Genomic DNA, 18,734 nt, shown 5'->3' on the forward strand with positions numbered 1-18,734 from the left:
AGAGTTTTTAATTCATATCTGAACTGCACTTATACACTAGAAAACTAAAAACTAGTTAAAACAGTCTTTTGTTTATCCTTTCCCTTTTTTCCTTTTAACCATCTTTTAAAAATTATTTATATAAAATGCCATCATAACTACAATGCATTCTTCCTATCTAGATAATCTATTCTATGTTTTATGTACAAAAATTAATGATCAACTGATGGCAATGAAGAGGTCCCTTATTTAAATTAGAATATGACTTATTCTGCATAAGTAGCATTGCTGTACCACCGGAACTCCAGGTGAGCCATTCTGAATAGGGGAGAGCCAAAAGAATCTGTTCTCAACTGTACATGCTTCAAGACTGATCCTATTCTTTTTGTATTTATTGTTACTGTATTCTTTCAACAAAATATTGCTACCTTACATTCTGAACCTATTCAGTCTCCTAAAAATGTAACAGTGAACAAAATGAAAGCAAACAAAAGCCAATTTCTCAGCCTGTGCCCTTCCAGTCTGATGGGGGGAAGCTGGAGGGTTTGCAGCACTAGAAAGCTGATGGTGACAAGATGTGAGGAGGGGACAATGTGACATGGACTTACTCAAAGGAAGGGAGCCAGTGATGTTTACCCAACACGACCACCTTAAGTAACGCTGATGTCTTTTTCTTTTCCCAGGTTAGAGAATCAGTGTTAAATCGCTTCCTAACTGCAAAACACCATTTCCTTCTTACTGATTTGGTAGTAGAAGAAGAAGTCCCCAACATCAGGTAAAAATAATCAAACAAAGCTACTATGTTTTATCTTATTCCATTACACGGGAGATGTATGTAAGGTTTGTCATTATTGCCACTACACAGTAATGACAATGTTAGTTGAGGGATTTATATCGGGGCAAAGCATCCTAGGGCCACTCCATCATTTTCCAGCAGAGCCCATCCCATTTTCTCTACTGCCAAGTCCGCCTGAGTAGCCCTTGTCATTTCCCATTGCAGTTAAGCTAACCCTGACAGCATCCCCGCCTGCACGTCCTTCCTGCTTTTCTAGTCTCTTGATACCAGGCTTCTCCATCCATCTCCCACAGTGGAGGAGACTGAGACCACAGCCTCTGAGGTTCCAGGATCACAGGGGACAGCCTGGTCCTACCACAGAGCTGAGGTGTGTGCTTGGTGAGGGCCACCTAGAAAGATGGATGTTGATATTCATTGATTCCCTGTTGGGCTAATCTCCAGAGAGTCCCAGTCAGGAGTGGGTACATGGAGGTGAAAAGATAACTTCCTGTAAGGATGGTCTTATGGAGGGCCTTCATTTCATGACCTTCTCAGGGGTCAGTCATCTGGCCTTGTCTAAAGAGTATTTTGGGGGACTGAAGAGATGGCTCAGCATCTTGGAGCACTTAAAGCTCTTTCAGGAGACCCAAGTTACGTTCCCTGCATCCACACTGGGTTCTTCACAACTTCCTGTAAGGCCAGTTGCAGGATGCCTCTTCTGGCCTCGATGGGAACAAGTCCATACCCCCCCCCTCCAGACACACACATTATACACAATTAAAAATAAAATAAATCTGCAAGGGCTCATTTCCTATGCATGCACTTCCTCCCCCCTATCAAGCCAAGAAAAAAAGACATGGTACTATCTGTGTTGGCTCCCTGCAGCTCCATCCATGTACAAAAGACAACAGGGACCCCACGAGTCTTGCCGAAGCGCTCTAGTCTAGCAGTTTGTTGACTATGTTTAGACATGAAAGCTGCAGTCAGAACAGATGATGGTGTTCATGCTGTGTTTCTCTTTCTTTTCTTTCTTTTCATTTCTGCTTTACTTTCTGCATTAAGTTCTGAAGGCTCGGGGTATGTTCATTCTTTTTCTTTAATTTTAGTTTGTTCTTGGCTTTAAATTAAAATGCTTCCACTTCTAATAGTCTCAGTTGACAATATGGTCCTAAGCTGGTTGCTAAGGAGGCATCAAAGTCTCACAAGAGCAGTCAGGCTGGGGGGAGAAAGCATGGACAAGAGAGGAGACATGCCATGTCAGGATGCCTGATAAAGCTCTCAGGCCCCCATCTTTGGGCTAGGTAGATGTCCCAGCAGAGTGACTAGCACATGGCCTGAGTTTAAGCCCTAATTCTCTTCCTACACTAAGCAGCCTTCAGCAATCAAGCCACCAGCCAGAGTCTTTGGTTTCTTTACCTGAAAAGTATGATAAATGTTGCAGTTGTAAAGATGAGAAGTCTTTCATGTAGGGTTTCTAGCACTTTGGCTAATACAGAAGACATTTATGCGTGGTACCTACATATCTTGTCTAAGACGCTAGAGACCAATCTGAGCTGCTCCTGGAATCCCCTGGGCATTTGTGTGAGAGACACCAGTCATGCTCAGACAGCAGCTGTAGGGCCTTCATCCTCAGCCAGTGAATGTCCCTTATGAAGAAGGCTCAGGCACAAATCTGCTGGGATAGGTCATTACTTAGCAGAAAAACAAAGAATCTAGACACTGCAGCCACGGCTGGCTGGGTCCTGTGGGTAAGGGCATTGTCACGAATCAGCTTTTAGGCACACTGTAGGCCTGTTTTCCCATTTCGTTCCTCCCACAACTGTTTGCAGGCAGTGCATATAGCATAGTCTCTCAGAGAAAGGCAAAGGGGCGTCATTTCTTCCCATCAAGTTTCTACTTCCTTCACCTCCAGCATAACCTCTCTATCCTGGTCACTGCCATCCCAACACTTGCTCATTTTAGGGCACCTAGTAAGTGCGGAACAAGTTCCCAGGCGCTGAGCATCTTCCTCGCTAACCCTCTTTACCACGTGATGATGCTAGTACCCTCATTTTACACACGAGGAAACAGACTCACGGAGGTGAAATAATTTGTCACAAGGCAAAGAGTAGAATAAACCAGGCTTCACACTCAAGTCTGAATAGTCTCAGAGAGCAAGAAGCACTATGTAGAAACTTCCCAAGAAGGCCACATGCACTGTCGGGTGAATGGATCTGGCTAATGGTGCTCCCCGGGCTCAGAGGCAGGGCTCCATCCAGCAAACGGAGCTAGCTGTCTGGAGAAGGTGGCCAGGCTAGCCTGAGGGGAGTAAAGCTCCAGCTTGGCTAGGGAAGGGTGGAGAGCACAAGGCGTGCTTTGAGGAGCTGGTGAACAAGGCAGAAAGCAAGGCAGGAGACGCAGATGGGGGTGGGCAGGGAGTGGGCAGTCTTAGTTTGCTTCCACTCATGAGTGGAGGTTGAAAAATATTAATAAAGCATGCTGTAGGAATCTCCTCCTGCCCCACTTGGCATCATAGAATTTTTAGAATCTTTTCACACTCCTTCAAAGGAGTGTCCAGGGGTCTCTGAAGAGACCTCGAAGCAGAGTATAAGAGGCCAAGTAATAACTTTCTAGACCTTTCTTTTCTACTGAGTCCTAATCCTGTTCTATAATCGTTAGCATTTTGGGCCTCAGCCTTTTCAAGCTGGCAGAACAAAAGCGACCGCTGAGGCCACAGAGGAAAGGTCGGAAGAAGGTGACAGCCCAGAACCTGTCCGATGGAGACATAAAGCTGCTGGTGAACATCATCCGGGCTTACGACATTCCTGTGAGGAAGCCCGCAGTGAGGTGAGCGCCCTGGGAACAGCCTCACAAGGGGATGTGCGGAACCCAAGGCAGCCTGGTCCTTTATGTTTTATTGCACTGGGATGCAAACATTCTGCTGAAGCCCCGCTCCTGTTGCTTGGAAGTAATAGAGTCAGTCTAGGCTCAAAGATGGGGGTGTTGGGAGCATCCTGCAGAACACAAGGCCAAGTGGTGCAGCTGAGCTACATGACAAACCGTGGGAATCCAGATGCTTTCCCGAGTCCTCATCGTCTCTCCCGCTTGCCTCCCTCTGCATTTGCTTCATTTTTCTCATGTGATGGAAGTTGTCCCACCAACTGCGCATCACCTTCTCAGGAGAGAAGCTGGGTGCTTAGTGGGCTCAGATGCTGAGAATTCATGGTCTGGCCACCTGCAGCACAGAGGCAGAGTCCAAGAAATGGGCATTGGGGGAAATGGAGAGAACATGACTATCACGGGGTCCAGTCTGAGTTTCTTACAGAGACAGAAGGATAAAGAATTGAAATTCTTTTTGTGGGTACCCTTGTTGCTGCAGTGGATGAAAGTCAACGTTGGCCCTTCTCCATGAACAGTACCATGGTTGGCGCGTTCACATCCATCATTCCATTTAGCTCTTACCACTATCCCTACCTCTGCTTTACCAGGTGGAAAGATGGTATACACGGCCTGGCCCAGGTCATCCAGCACTACCAGACTCCAGAGTACCAATATAGCTTGTGGCACCTCCTTTCCTGTCTAGATTCTTCCTTTCTCCACCCCACTGTCTTCTCACCCCATTATTTTCCACTATTTTTCTTTTCCTATTTTGTGTGCATGGATGAATGCTTGGTATTGAACACGTGTATATGCGTGCGTGCACGTTTACGCTTGTGTGCAGAGGCCAGAGGAGGACATCAGGTGTCCTGCTCTATCACGCTCTACCTTAGTCCTTCGTGATAGGGTCCCACTGAATAGAGAGCAAGACTGGTGGCTAGCTGGCCCCCAGCTGTCCTCCTGTTTCCCCCCCCCCCCCGCCCACAGTGCTGCAGTTACAAGTGTATGTACGGACCGACCGAGCTTTTTATACAGGTACTGAGATCCAAACTCCAATTCCCATGCTTGTGAAGCAAGAGCCCTTACCCACTGGCATCTCTTCAGCTCCTACCCTTTTCTTTTACTAATTCTTCATCCTGCTGCGGAACATCTATTGATACAGTGAAAGAGAACCATAATGAGATAGAGCCAGGACTCTGCTGCAGAGAGGGACTGGGTTTTTCACGTGACGCAGGCACCTTTTGGAGTGGAGGAGGGGGGAAGCTGTCCTTTCTCTGCTCTCAGAGAGACATGCAGGCCTGGGAAGGGAAGTTGGGGAATGACTTGGTAATCACAAGGTGCCCCAGGATGGACTAGCACACACTCAAAGCCTTCTGGATGTCAGGAAGCTGAGAAACAATGGCCACTCTGAGATTGCCAGTGCCATTACAGAAACCATCTCAGTAGACACTCCTTGTCAATGACTCCTTTCATGCCTCTCCCTCCTAGCAAGTTCCAGCAGCAATCGAGATCTTCAAGGACTTTCAGTGAAAAGCAAACTGCTGCCCCCAACATGCACAGCCCAGTGCACAGCATTGACTACCCTCTTGGCCAGGTGAGAGAACAAGGCTGGCTTTCTGCTTTGAATCCTGTCCTGAATGTCCTCAAGATTTGCCTTTAAGGGCCTTGGCTATAGTTCAGTTGGTGTAGCACTTGTCTAGCGTTCCCAAGGCCTTAGGTCAGATCCTTGGCATGGTATAAGCTGAGTGTGGTACTGTTTATAGTTTTTGCACTGCGAAGGTAGAAACAAGAGGGTCAGAAGTTCAAGATCAGGGGCTAAAGAGGCAAGCTCAGTAATTAAGTGCACTTGGCTGCTTCTAGGTTCTAGTCCCTCCTGGAAACTCACAGCTGTCTGTAACTCCAATTCCAATGGATAGGATGCCCTCTTCTGGTTGGCCTCTGTGGGCACCAGGCATACCTGTGATACAGACAAATACCCATGCACATAAACTAAAAATAAATATGCAGGCATTATGGCATATGCCTTTAATCCTAGCACTCAGGAGGCAGAGACAGGTGGATTTTGTTTCAAGGCTACCCTGGTCTACATAAGGAGTTCAAGGCCAGTCAGAATAACCCTACCTCAAAATGTTAGAAACAAAGAATAATTTTGGTGTAGCACAAAGAAATATACAAATTGGAAATAGTTCAGCAAGGCAATTTCTTTTGCAAAATGAGTGCACCAGAACCCAGACACAGCTAGGGAGCACACCAAGGCAGAACTCAGACGCAGCTAGGGAGCACACCAAGGCAGAACCCAGACGCAGCTGGGGAGCACACCAAGGCAGAACGTCCATCACGCAGCTAGGGAGCACACCAAGGCAGAACCCAGACGCAGCCAGGGAGCACACCAAGGCAGAACCCAGACACAGCTAGGGAGCACACCAAGGCAGAACCCAGACACAGCTAGGGAGCACACCAAGGCAGAACGTCCATCTGGCTTTCATTCGAACACAGGTGGTGACTGGGTCTTAACCCCCCTCATTGGCTTTCAAAATCAGCTAGTTTTACAAGAATCACAGTGGAAATGAAGGAAAAGGGAAGGGTCCTGACCCATGTCATCAAATTCCAGGAATGCAGAGAAGGGGGTGATTTCCTGCAAATACAGGTTTTACCAGGTGGTAGGGGGATTAAAGATAGGAGAGATGTATTTTATTTAAAAGCAAAGTTGAAAGTCATCCTCAGCTCCATAGTGAGTTTAAGACCAGCTTAGTCTGAATGAGACACCAGCCTCCCCCTAAGAAATGGCTGGAGCACTAGGGATATCAGAGGAGAAACTTGCCCCTGGGGATTTGCAACTTGCAGGGTAACTCTGGGGCTCAGTCAGTGGTGGGCAGCAGACCAGGCCATGGCCAGTGCAGTTCAGTTGTGCATGTATCCTGTTTTCTATTTAAACCTACCCTCACTTCAAGATGCCAACAATGGACTGGGAGGAGGTCACTGGATCTCAGTCCCTCAGCCTGTGTGACATTGAAGAAATCTCCTTTTTCTGCTTTTCACCAAAAGAAAAAAGAGAGAATTACCCACAAATTCTTGAACAGACTTCCTATTTCATTTTCTTCTGTAAAATATTATTTAATAAGCATGTTCTCCTTTGCCTAGGATAGAAAATAGTCATGTATCTGATAATCACAGCTCCTCTGTCAAGAACAAAATAACTAACCATTACACACTTAAAATTTGCTTGACTTTCAGGTCTTAGTCCGTCCTTTTGTGGAAGTCTCTTTTCAAAGAACAATCTGCCACACAACTACAGCTGAAGGACCAAATCCCAGCTGGAACGAAGAACTTGAGCTTCCATTCAGGTAAATGGAACACTCTCTGTAAGGAGCTGGAGTGGCTGCAGGGAAAGAAAGCCTCCTGGTTGGGGGAATGGAGCCAGACCCTGCCTCTTGGTGCCCACAGCTGGCTCTCCTCTGTGAGTGAGGTTGCAGTGTGGTGGTGCATGCTTTTAACCCCTGCACTTGGGAGACAGAGGCAGGTGGGTCTCTGAGAGTTCGAAGCCAGCATGGTTTTACAAGAGCTAGTTCCAGGACAGGCACCAAAGCTACAGAGAAACCTTGCCTCAAAAAACAAAAACAAAGAAAGGAAGGAAGAAAGGAAGGAAGGAAGGAAAGAAGGAAGGAAGGAAGGAAGGAAGGAAGGGGAAAATGTGTATTCTATGTCCTTGTAAAGAGATCCTTGGACAAAAAAACCCTCTCTGCTCCCACTTGTCATTTCCCGTGCTCTGACGCTGAGTGTTCGTAGAATCTGTTTTGCCTGTTTTCATGGTCTCTGTTTATGCGCTGTCTCACAGGGCCCCGAACGGGGACTACAGCACGGCCAGCTTACAGTCAGTGAAGGACGATGTGTACATTAACGTTTTTGATGAAGTGCTCTATGATATCCTAGAGGTAGGTTTTCAGTCTTGCGGGAATCATCTGAACCCTGCGTTCACCTTCATATCCTCTACCACTCTCCAAGTACAGGTGAAAGTGGAGGAAGGAGTCAAAAAACACTAGAACCCAACCCACAAGCTTTCAGCTAAAATCTTGCTACTCTCTTACCAGCAAATTAATTACATGGGAACCTCAGGAAAAGGTTCAATAGGTAAAATGCCCACTGTGCAAGCACCAGAATGTAAGTTTGGAGCCCTAGTACACATGTAAAAGCTGAGTGGGATGGTATGCACCTGCTTGAGGGTAGAGGAACCCTGGAGCTTGCTGTCTAACTAGTCTAGCCAGAACAGGAAGCTCCCAATCAATGAGTGACCCAGACTCAAAGAATAAGGTGGAGAAGAAAGTATGCCAAACACACTGGCATTGATTTCTGGTATCCATATGCACAGCATAGTCAAGAACACACACACACAAATCTGTTGTGGAATATCACTTTAACTAGACAAAGATGTGTTACATTTGTTTATGCTTCATTTGTTTAATTGCATAAAGATGTGTTGCTTTGCCTGCCTAAGGCACCTGATTGGTCTAATCAAACACTGAACAGCCAATAGATAGGCGGTAGAATGATAGGTGGGGCTGGAGGGCAGAGAAGGAGGAGGAGGAAACTAGGCTTGGAGAAGAGAAGAGAAAATGAGGAAGAAAGGGATATGTCCAGAGCCAGCCAGCCACACAGCCACCAGCCAGTCAGACACAGAGTAGGGCATACAGAATAAAGATTAAAAAGCCCCAAGGCAAAATGTAGATGAAGAGAAACAAGTAAAATTAAGTTATAAGAGCTGGTGGGACAAGTTTGTGTGTCATGATTTGGGAGCTGGTTGGTGGCCCCAAAGAAAGCCTGCTACACACACCTGTTCACATGCATAGAGAGAGAGAGAGAGAGAGAGAGACAGAGACAGAGACACAGAGACAGAGAAAGACACAACATAAATGCTTAAAGTTCTTAAATAATGATTACTTCTCATGCTTCCTTTAGGATGACCGTGAAAGAGGAAGTGGAATGCATACGCGTATCGAGAGACACTGGTTAGGGTGTGTGAAAATCCCATTTAGTACTATCTATTTCCAAGCAAGGGTGAGTAACAAAAGTCAGAATTACATGCAACTAGGAAACACCTCTATCCATTCTTCCTAGCAAACACTCAAAACTGTGGGGAAAAAATGTATGTGCACAGCGTTTGGAAAAATAATTACATCAAGTCACAGATCTTCCATTATCCTTGCATGAGATATTCATTACTCCTGTTCTTCTGAGTTAATAGCTAATGTATGACTACTTGAATCTAAGACTTTTAAAACATTTAAACAGAACTAAAGAATATGGAACAAAGTGAAATTTGTCAGAATGACAAAAGATGAGTGGATGTGTGCCTGAAAGTTAACTTGAAAACATGGGCAGTTGATTGCCCATTTTACCCAGTGCATTTATCAATATTTCTGAAAGTGTACTCTTTAAAACATGAAAAAGCATTAATGCAGGCATGCCTGACAAAGACACCCTTTTGTAGACGTAACGGTTCAGCTGAATAAATCCATGAGGTTGGTAATTCTTTTATAACTTTGTAACTCTACTGAGGTGGTTAAAGACTCTGGAATCTGTTAAGTGTCCCAGAATTAAATCCATGGCAATAGGCAACTGTGTGCTACAGTGATTGCTACACAGGGCAGATGCTGCCAAGACCAGAGGCTCTCCAGCAAAAGACCCAAAGCAAACCTCTATTCTACGAGGCTCAAATTGCTGTGAAGCGGAGACTGGAATTACGATCTTCCTTAAGCCAAAGGGACAATCTCCCGCTATAGTGATGTGCTTACCATGAGAATCATGTTCCCCATGTAACAGATTTTTAAAAGAAATAATAAGCATATCATCTTACAAGTGAAGCTGCCTGTAATGTCTGACAGTTACTGAACCTCAGGTTTGGAGGTTATTTAGAAATTATTACACTGAATGAATGGCCTAATGTGTGCACCTCCTTTGCTTTGTGGTGGCAGCGTGCATGCTCTTACAGCTCACCCTGCAGGAGCTTACGACCTCTGGAGGCATGTTTGTTATGTACCGGCTACAGCTAAAAAACACAGCTAAACAGCAGAGAAAGATGACACAAGAGGAAGTAAAACAATAGACCCCTTCGCAGGGCAATTATCCAGACTCTGACAAATACACATTACTGAAGACAAGCAGACTATGCTAAGACATTAGTGAAAGAAACAAGCTATGTGTAAGGGTATACCAATGTCAAAGTCAGAGATGACATTAGACCTAAGCCTTGAAACACAGGTAAGATTCTGAAAGGCAGGGAAGGAAAGATGGGCAATCAGAAAAGGGGAAGGCTATCAGCCAATGAGTACGCACTGCACGCCAGACATTGCTTAGTCCCTCAGGTCTCTTAGCTCACTTCCTGCTCACCACAGCCCTACAAAATGGGTCCTGTTATGCTCTCCTTCTTCCAAAATGAAGCAGCTGAAAGACGGGGAGTTTAAGACAAGATCTGAACCCAGAAAGCATTCACAACTGGTGCACACTGTAACAAACAAAAGAAGTCAGGGAAGCATAGAGCCCTTCCTGTTGAGAACTTAGGGATTCTAACCTGGACCAAGCTTGATGTTTATCTGATGCATTCGATTATTAGAAACGGCCATTCCTCTGGAACGTCCGTTACAAAATCGCCACAGTGCTTACCAAGTCATATTTTCCCCGCAGATTGACGGCACATTTAAAATAGACATTCCTCCAGTTCTTCTGGGCTATAGTAAGGAACGAAACATTATCATGGAAAGAGCCTTTGATTCTGCCCGGAGCTTGAGTGAAGGCTCTTACATCACCTTGTTTATTACTATCGAGCCTCAACTGGTTCCTGGAGAACCAATACGAGAAAAGGTAATGGGGTAAATCTGGAAAACCACAGTGAACGCTGAAGTCTAAGAAATGCTTGCTAGGCTCAGTGTGTATAAACTTTGACTGAACTGCATAAACAGAAGTTCTCCTGCTTTAACATTCATCCACTATGTCTTCAGCTAGCACCTAGGGTGACAATGGAACAGACATGCGCATTTACAGCCTAGGAAGGAGTTAAGGCAATCATCAACGCAAACTTTTAGGAAAGCAAGACAAATATGTTCTACTTTTAGAACCATCTTTTCCACGTGAATAAAATGGAGTATGTCAGTTGGAAAATCAGATTACTATTTGGCATTTACTGGGAAGAACGCCAAGGAGAGATTTATATCTTTGATCTCAGGTCCCCAGCTGTACTATGAATTCAGTTCACACAGTCATAGGCAGATGACCTTCAGTGACCACAATGTACTTTATGAGAAAAAAATGTGTGCATCTTAAACAGCTGCAGCAAACAGTCTATCATGTAACAGGTATGGTGGTTTACACCTTTAAACCCAGGGAAGCAGAGGCAGAGGCAAGTAGATCTCCATGAGTTTGAGGCCAGCCTGGTCTATGTAAGTGAGAACTTTCCTCAAAACAACAAAATCTACCATGTTTACATGCATGTATAAACTTAACTTTCAAGTTACTGTGCTATGTAACTGATTGTATGCACCCCTTGGTTTCCAACTATCTTCAAGTCTGAAATGGGGATGGAAAACTGAGCCAATTTCTGGGTTTTGCAATATTACAGTTTATTTTGCAGAAAAAAAAATACTAGGTTTATATCTCATCAGCAAAGCCTGCTCAGGAAAGGAAGCATTAATGGAAGCACAAATATCCTGAAACAGCAATCTCAGATCCTAAAACATCATTGCTAAAGCTAAGGTTCTCAAGAAAACAGAATAGATTCCCGTCAGATTATTTTCAGAAAAGGAAATATTCTGAATGTCTATCTCTAGGCACAAGCTCAGGAGAAAAACAAGCATGCCCATACACAAATGTTCTAAGATTGAGGGCAGGATTGTGACTTCAAAGTTAACCTGGGAACCTACTGCTACCTTTGGTGACATTTCACTGCCCCTCTGTGGCTGTATGCACTTTCCATTGACCTCTGACATGGCAGACAAATTGGTTAACAGGCTCCTGACAACTACAAATGCAGTGGTAGAAAGCCCCACCTGTGATTCCCACACACGATGTTCAAGAAAGTGAAGCTCTCAGCATGAAACATCAGGGCCATAGCCTGGAAATGGTTTTCCACTAACTACAACTTTTTAGGATGGCAGATCAGAACTCTCTCTCCCCCATCCTACTTCAAATGATTTTTTAGAAAGTATTTACTCCAACAAAAGTTTTCTAAGTCAGTAGCAACCCTGAACTAGTTACTTTAACATCCCTAACTTTACAATGTTTAGGTTAAAAAGTCTATAACATGGGTTGTTAATACTGTTTTTCTGTCATTTCTTTTTTGTTGCCTATGGTAGATGAATGACATGCTTAAGAAGGTACCGAGTGTCTTGTTTTACAGTCCATAGGTCAACAGCTATGCTTTCACTAGCTGCTTTTGTCCACGGCCTCCAGGGAACAGTCAGTGGGTCCCAGTGTCTGTGAGATCCCTTAGCAATGAACTGTAGATGCCTGCAGTGCCACAAAGAATGAACAGCCATGTGTGTAGCATGTGTGAGGCCCTGGGTGCAATCACTAGTATATAAAAGGACAAAAGAATGCCCTTTGGCACATTTGCCATTATATTTTGTCAGCAAGTCATTGACTTTAAATCTTTCCTGCATGTTGGTAGCTCGGCTTCACTTCCCACGATGATTCTTAGAAAGACAATGCAGATATTGTTTCTAACAGTTATTTCTAGTCAGTTGAGCTCATCTCAACTGACTGCTCAAAGGCAGGATGAACTCATTCTGTTTTCTGGAAATGTTTCATTAACAGACAGGTCAAAGAACTGAACCCTTTAAGAATCTTCTAAATTGTGTTTTGAATAAACCCGAATCTGTTAGTTCCATCCAAATTTGCTTCAGAATAAACAACTTAAATTCTTGTAACATTTGGCCTTCTGTGACTCTTCTGAGATCACAAACAGCACACTTCTCCTGAAGTGCTGGTGTCCTAGATGCATGTTAATGACTTGATAATCAGTAGGTGCCAGGCTCAGGAATGTCAAATACCAGGTCCTGCCTTCAAGATGCATATCAGGGCATTTGAGTCCGAGTAGCTGAGACATTTTCTGCCACACTTGTCAACCTGAAAGGCCAACAGCTGACCCGGGGTCTCCTATTCTAGACCGTGCCTGCAGTTGTTTCTCCTACAGCCTCTCAGGTCTCCCCGTAGCACCCTGTAGCACCTGCTCAATTCTTGAACTGTTTGGCTGCTTATTCATGTTCCTCTCTAGACTAGAAATTTCTTGAGGAAATTTTCCTAACCCAGAGTGTCTGAGATCTTTTAGACTCTTGGGAAATATTTTTCAAATGTCTACATGAATGAGGAAATGACAAATTTAATAAATAAATTTAAAGGAATAAGAATGAATTCAATAGTTTTTTCATACCATCATTGTTCCATAATTTTCCATTTTTCTAAAATTACAACAGTTGCTGACCTGACAGTTCTACCCTAGGCTAGGAATCTGTGGCACTGTTCACATTTGAGATGTGGGATTCTGAGATCTCTTCCCCTTTAAAAGACTAAGTCAAAACACACATAAAACCCTGTTGCTTGGGGCTCATCCATCACATTAGTATTCCATCATTTAATCTGTATAGTTATTTTTATTAATCTAATAGCTTTCATAAGGCTTGCTAATTCACTACTTTCTGTCTTATTGAATCTAAATTAAGTACTTAATGCTCCTTCTAATTCTTTTTTTTTAAAATATTTATTTATTTATTATGTATACACATTCTGTCTGTGTATATACCCGCAGGCCAAAAGAGGGCACCAGACCCCATTATAGATGGTTGTGAGCCACCATGTGGTCGCTGGGAATTGAACTCAGGGCCCTTGGAAGACCAGGCAATGCTCTTAACCTCTGAGCCATCTCTCCAGCCTGCTCCTTCTAATTCTTAAATTATCAATACAATTAACTGAAGTTTCTGAGAAACCAAGAAAAATTACTTCATAAGCAATCACTTAATGATACTTTTGAAACCACACACCCAGTTCAGAGCCTTTGTGTCTGCTGTGATCATATACACTCCATAAAGTATTTCTTTCTGCAGTTTGATAGCCAGGAAGATGAGAAATTACTTCAAGCAGCAGAGAAGTTTCAAGTCGAATGTGCCTCACGGTTCCCACAGCGCCAGTGCCTTACGACAGTAATCGACATGAGCGGGAAGACAGTGTTCGTCACGCGCTTTCTCAAGCCCTTAAACCCTCCTCAGGAGCTCCTCAGTGTCCACCCCAACGACCCACAGGCAACCGCAGTGAGTGTGACCCAGACAAGCGGTGACATTTAAAATGTTTCAACTCAATGTACTGCCAGGTTACTGTATTTCATGATACTTGAGATATTAAGTACACAAAGATCATCAGAGATGAAAGTGATGATTCAGACTGTCTTATGGCCATGAGGATATCTGTCTTTAGAGAAATCTGAAGTACCAGAGATGATGATAATCCTTTTTTCAACCTTCCCATAGATAACTGATTGCTTACTATGCCACTGGCTTTATAGTATGTGCTGAAAGATTAACATGTGAAACTTCCGAAGTCTTACATAAACATATTTTAATCATATATTCTCAGCAAGTGTTAGTCATGCAATTTCTACTTTACCAAATACTCAGTATTCTGCTTAATGCTATAAGCATCACTGAATTCAAATAGCTGCTGTTTGAACAATATGTATTTTCAATATTCAGCCCATCCTACCATGAACTCACACTGAGATATTAAATATACATGTACCATTCGCTGGCTTCGCAACTTCATACCCACCATAAAATTGCATGAAAGCCATATGTTAAGACAATTTTGAGTGAATACTACAACCCATAACTATTTCGAGGATATGGATAGTAAAGCTAGTAATTCTAAGTTTTAATATGGTCATATATAAATGCACATATATATGACTATAATAGATATAGAATTTACTGTTTACAATTAGTTTCTATAGGAAGCCAGGTAGGATGTTGTGCATTGTTGGCAGAGATTGATCTCGGCCTCAGGCATGCTAGACAAGTGCTCTGCCACGGAACTGCATCCCTCAGTGCCCATCATAGCGACTTCTGTTCTTCCTAGCATTGTAGATGTGCATAAACTTCTCCCAGGGAACACTGTTTAGAATAGATGAAATAGTTCCAATATTTTTAAGTTATGAATAATACAGAACTGAGAGAAAACAAAGAGAAGAAATGAATTACACTAGAGAGATACCTGAAATAGCATTTGATCTCAGGTTTTCTGGTAACTCAAGATGACTAGAACTCGGTTTTTGATGAGCCACAAGGCTGAGGGAGAAAGCAGTTAAGGCATTGAGAAACAGAAACAAAAAAAAAAGGTATCTGGCCCAGTTACTAATATTGTTCTCTTCTGAAACCTCCTGAGCGAGGACTCCATAGCTCACACAGCTCGCAGCACTACCGTCTTTCTTCCAAGCTCTGCTTACAGTTCTTAACTGCTTTTCTAGTCCAAAGTTTCAAAGTCTTCCACATCTATTAAAAAACAAACAAACAAACAACAACAACAAAAAAAAAACCACCTCATAATAACAATAGCCCAAACCCTAATACCAACTTCTGTCTTAGTTACTTTTCTATTTCTGTGATAAAACATGACCAGGACAAGTTATCAGAGAAAGAGTCTGGGGTTTACTGTTTCAGAGGGCTAGAGTCCATGATGGTAATGTGACGGTCTGGTGGAGGACCAGCTGAGAGCTCACATGTTGATCCACAACTGGGAAGCAGAGAGAGAGCACAGTGGGAGTGGATGAGCATTTTGAAATCTCAAAGCCAACCCCCAGCAACAAGGTCACACCTCTTAATCCTTTCTATCCAAGGATCAAGTGTTCAGATATGACCCTAAGAGAGCCGTCCTCATTCAGACAACCACATATGGGTTCCAGAAATCAAACTCAGCTTCTTAAGCTCAAACAGCAAGTGTGTTTACCTGCTGGGAGAATTCATTGGCTCCCAAATGTCCAAATTCTTAAAAGAAAATTCATAGAAGTATATTCATGGGAAGTCAATAAACTTAAAAGTAATTGGCCTCCTTAGAGATAATCTGTGAATTATACTACAATGACCAGAATTGACTCCATATTCCATTCCCTCCTAAAATGAGCTAGTGCTCCTTAGAGGAATAAATGACTGCTTTCAGGACTAGGCTAAGAAAAGTACAGCACAAGATGATGCCAAAAAATAAGTAAATACAAATGAAAAAAAGAAGTGAGGGAGATAATGACATTTCAACGGCACACTAGTGCCAGTTTCTCTGTGAGATAACTTTCTTCATAGCTTTAGAAGAGGATTAAGATATCAATGCATTAAGTAAACACTTTATGAACATCGACTTCATCCTGCACACATGTATGAAACATCTATTGGGAGTTTAAGTGGGGATGCAGATTTCTATTTTATTGGAAGTTAATTTTCTTTGCACAGGAACTGGTAGGACGATACGTGTCCTTGATCCCTTTCTTGCCGGATACGGTTTCGTTTGCTGGTATCTGTGACCTATGGAGCACGTCTGATGTGAGTCCTTCCTCGCCGCTTTCCTGCCTTAGCTGAACATCAGCTAAAGGCCTTGCATAACCTGAGATTGCATCACTCATCAGTCATCATAAAAATCTGCTTGGCCATCTGTTAGCAGTTTAGAGCTAAATTCTGAAATATCTTTATTCCTGGTTCAGTTTTATCAAACTGCAAAAGTTAAAGAAAATATAGGCTTGGGATATAACTCAGTGGTAAACGCCTGCCTAGCAGATGCAAGGACATCAGTTAGATCCTCAGCAACACCCACCCGAACAAAAAGTACTGTTTCAAAGAATTATTCACACAAAGAATGGAAACATTTCACCTATATTGATATGGATTTAACCTAATATTACATTAATAATATCACAGCTTTGCTTAGAAAACGTCTAAATCTCATTCTACAATAAAAAATTGTATATCTTTAATCTGTGAGCTTCCTAATTAAGGTATGCCATGTCAAACACATTCTTTGCACCAAGTCAGGACCATGGGTGGTATGAAGCAAAGCAAACCTATATTATAGCATGGGTGTTTAATGTGCTTCTGAATTTCACGTTGTCTGACGTTTCCATAAAATTTAATATACTCAACTTTCTTTGATGGAAGGTGCTAAATTTAAAAACTTCAGTTGCACTTTAACTTTTTCCTCCCAAATGCATCTTGGCAACATAAATCTTGGCATTTTTAGAGGAAAAGATGTTAGAGCCAAGAGGGGTTTTTGTCAAAAGGGTACACGAAAACATACGAAGAGAACAGAATGGCACCTTTGCCTCTGGACTTCAGCATCTGCAAGGCTCATAAGGAGAGTAGGACCCTCCCAAAGCTGTTCTGGGATAAATCAGGGAGTTCATGCAATGCACTTAGAAAATGTTTAGCCCTAGTGAACTAGCTGATACACAGTGAAGTGGAACCATGGAAATTTACTGTTTCTATCCACTGGGAACATATAGGTTCTGGATATTCATGCCATCAGCATCAATCTAGAGAAAACATGATGTCCATTAAAGAATCATCAGCATTAAACAAAAATGTCTGATCTCAACGAAGACATTAAATTTTGCATGAGAATGCTAATATGATGGGACATGCATGTTTCTAATCCTAGTCCTGGGGACAAGGAGGCTGAGGTTGAATGACTTCCAGTTCAGGGCCAGTCTGAGCTACATAGTGAGTGCCAGACCAGCCTGAACCACAAAGCAAATAAGATCCTGTATGCATGGTCAATCTAGAATAAAACAGTCAATATAACGTTTTTCTCTTTTTGTCAGCAATTCCTTGATCTCCTGGCAGGAGATGAAGAAGAGCATGCAGTGCTGCTATGCAATTACTTTCTGTCCCTGGGTAAGAAGGCATGGCTGGTGATGGGCAATGCCATTCCTGAGGTAAGGCCACAGGGGGGGGGGGTGCTATTAACAAAAAGATGTGTTATCTAAGCAGATGCTCCTCATGGGCAGGGCTAATTTTCATGACAGTTCTTTCAGTTGCCATGAAGTAGCAGAGACACCACAAGAGGCACACAGAACCACAATGGATCCACACAGAGTGGCTTCACAGCATACTCAGGGCTGTACACTTCAGAGATTCTGGCACATCTAAACATTTTACCACCTACAGCCCAGATTTAATATGCAGCCTGCTCAATCAGTGTTCCCCACAATCTCATTCCCTTGGATACTATGCTAAAGGGTGAAGGGAACTCTCTCCATTTGCCTCTTTTACTGTTACTACTTTGGGAGGGAGTGGAAACACACCAGATAAAACACAGTAAGAAAGAATGTTGGCAGCTGTGTTTTGCTGTTCTTGTCAACATATTAAAGTTTAAAAGACTTGGTGACTCTCGGAGTATTCCCTACCCCCTAGAGCAAAATACAATGTTTAGGGAACTATGAGTAATCCTGGGACAAGGTTAAAAAGTTTGTGTGGATAGTAGCAGTTTACCCGAAGTGGTGTTCTAAAGAAGCCATGATGCTCCAAGAGCCCTTGGGAATTATATATTATGAGTTCCACCTGGAAAAGACAAAGCAAGAGAGCCATGGGCCTGCACTCAAGGTTCTGTGACTCTCAGCAAATCATACAACTCCAGGGCTGTTTGTGAATATCATGTGAATTCATGCATCAGCAATAAATAAATACTCACTGAATAAAAGAATCTATAATATATGACTATTCCAAGTAGGAAGCAAACATCCTTCATCTCAATCACTGGGTGTATATCCTTCCAAATCTATGTGTTCATGCAAATATAGACTGTGTCTCAAAGGTATGTGACTTTATTAGGAACTGTAAAAGCATTTTGGCCTAACCAGCCTTCTAGGTATTCAAATGGCAACTTTACTGGCTCTGTAAAAGGTCCCACTAACAAGAGTTCTTCAGAAAGCCTTAAGCTATACTGATTGGTAAGGCAAGTAATATCTTTGATTACTAGTAGCACTCTATTAGTACCAAATCCAAAATTTCTAAAAAATATCGATTTCCATTTTTAAATCCATTAGCCATAAAATTAAGAAAGCAGAGGACCAGCTAAAATGAAGAATTGTTTCTGGGACTGGAGAGATGAA

General features: G+C 42.9%; 1 protein-coding gene across 5 annotated transcripts in view; it reads left to right on the plus strand.

The window, feature by feature from the left end:
* The window catches only part of Cc2d2a (coiled-coil and C2 domain containing 2A), a 74,778-nt gene that overhangs the window by 49,625 nt on the left and 6,419 nt on the right, over positions 1-18,734 (plus strand). For 4 of the 5 annotated variants that reach the window (XM_041636412.1, XM_041636415.1, XM_041636413.1 and 1 more), the window contains 10 exons: positions 663-754; positions 3,413-3,580; positions 5,099-5,204; positions 6,845-6,954; positions 7,446-7,542; positions 8,564-8,662; positions 10,289-10,465; positions 13,699-13,902; positions 16,084-16,173; positions 17,445-17,558. In XM_041636412.1, coding sequence (XP_041492346.1) covers positions 663-754; positions 3,413-3,580; positions 5,099-5,204; positions 6,845-6,954; positions 7,446-7,542; positions 8,564-8,662; positions 10,289-10,465; positions 13,699-13,902; positions 16,084-16,173; positions 17,445-17,558 — 1,257 coding nt within the window. The remainder of the gene's footprint in view (positions 1-662; positions 755-3,412; positions 3,581-5,098; positions 5,205-6,844; positions 6,955-7,445; positions 7,543-8,563; positions 8,663-10,288; positions 10,466-13,698; positions 13,903-16,083; positions 16,174-17,444; positions 17,559-18,734) is intronic. The other variant, XM_041636416.1, reaches the window with a different exon arrangement.

This window comes from Microtus oregoni, unplaced genomic scaffold, assembly GCF_018167655.1.
Source record: "Microtus oregoni isolate MIOR12 unplaced genomic scaffold, Mior012 000049F_ref0000343, whole genome shotgun sequence".
Classification (NCBI taxonomy): domain Eukaryota; kingdom Metazoa; phylum Chordata; class Mammalia; order Rodentia; family Cricetidae; genus Microtus; species Microtus oregoni.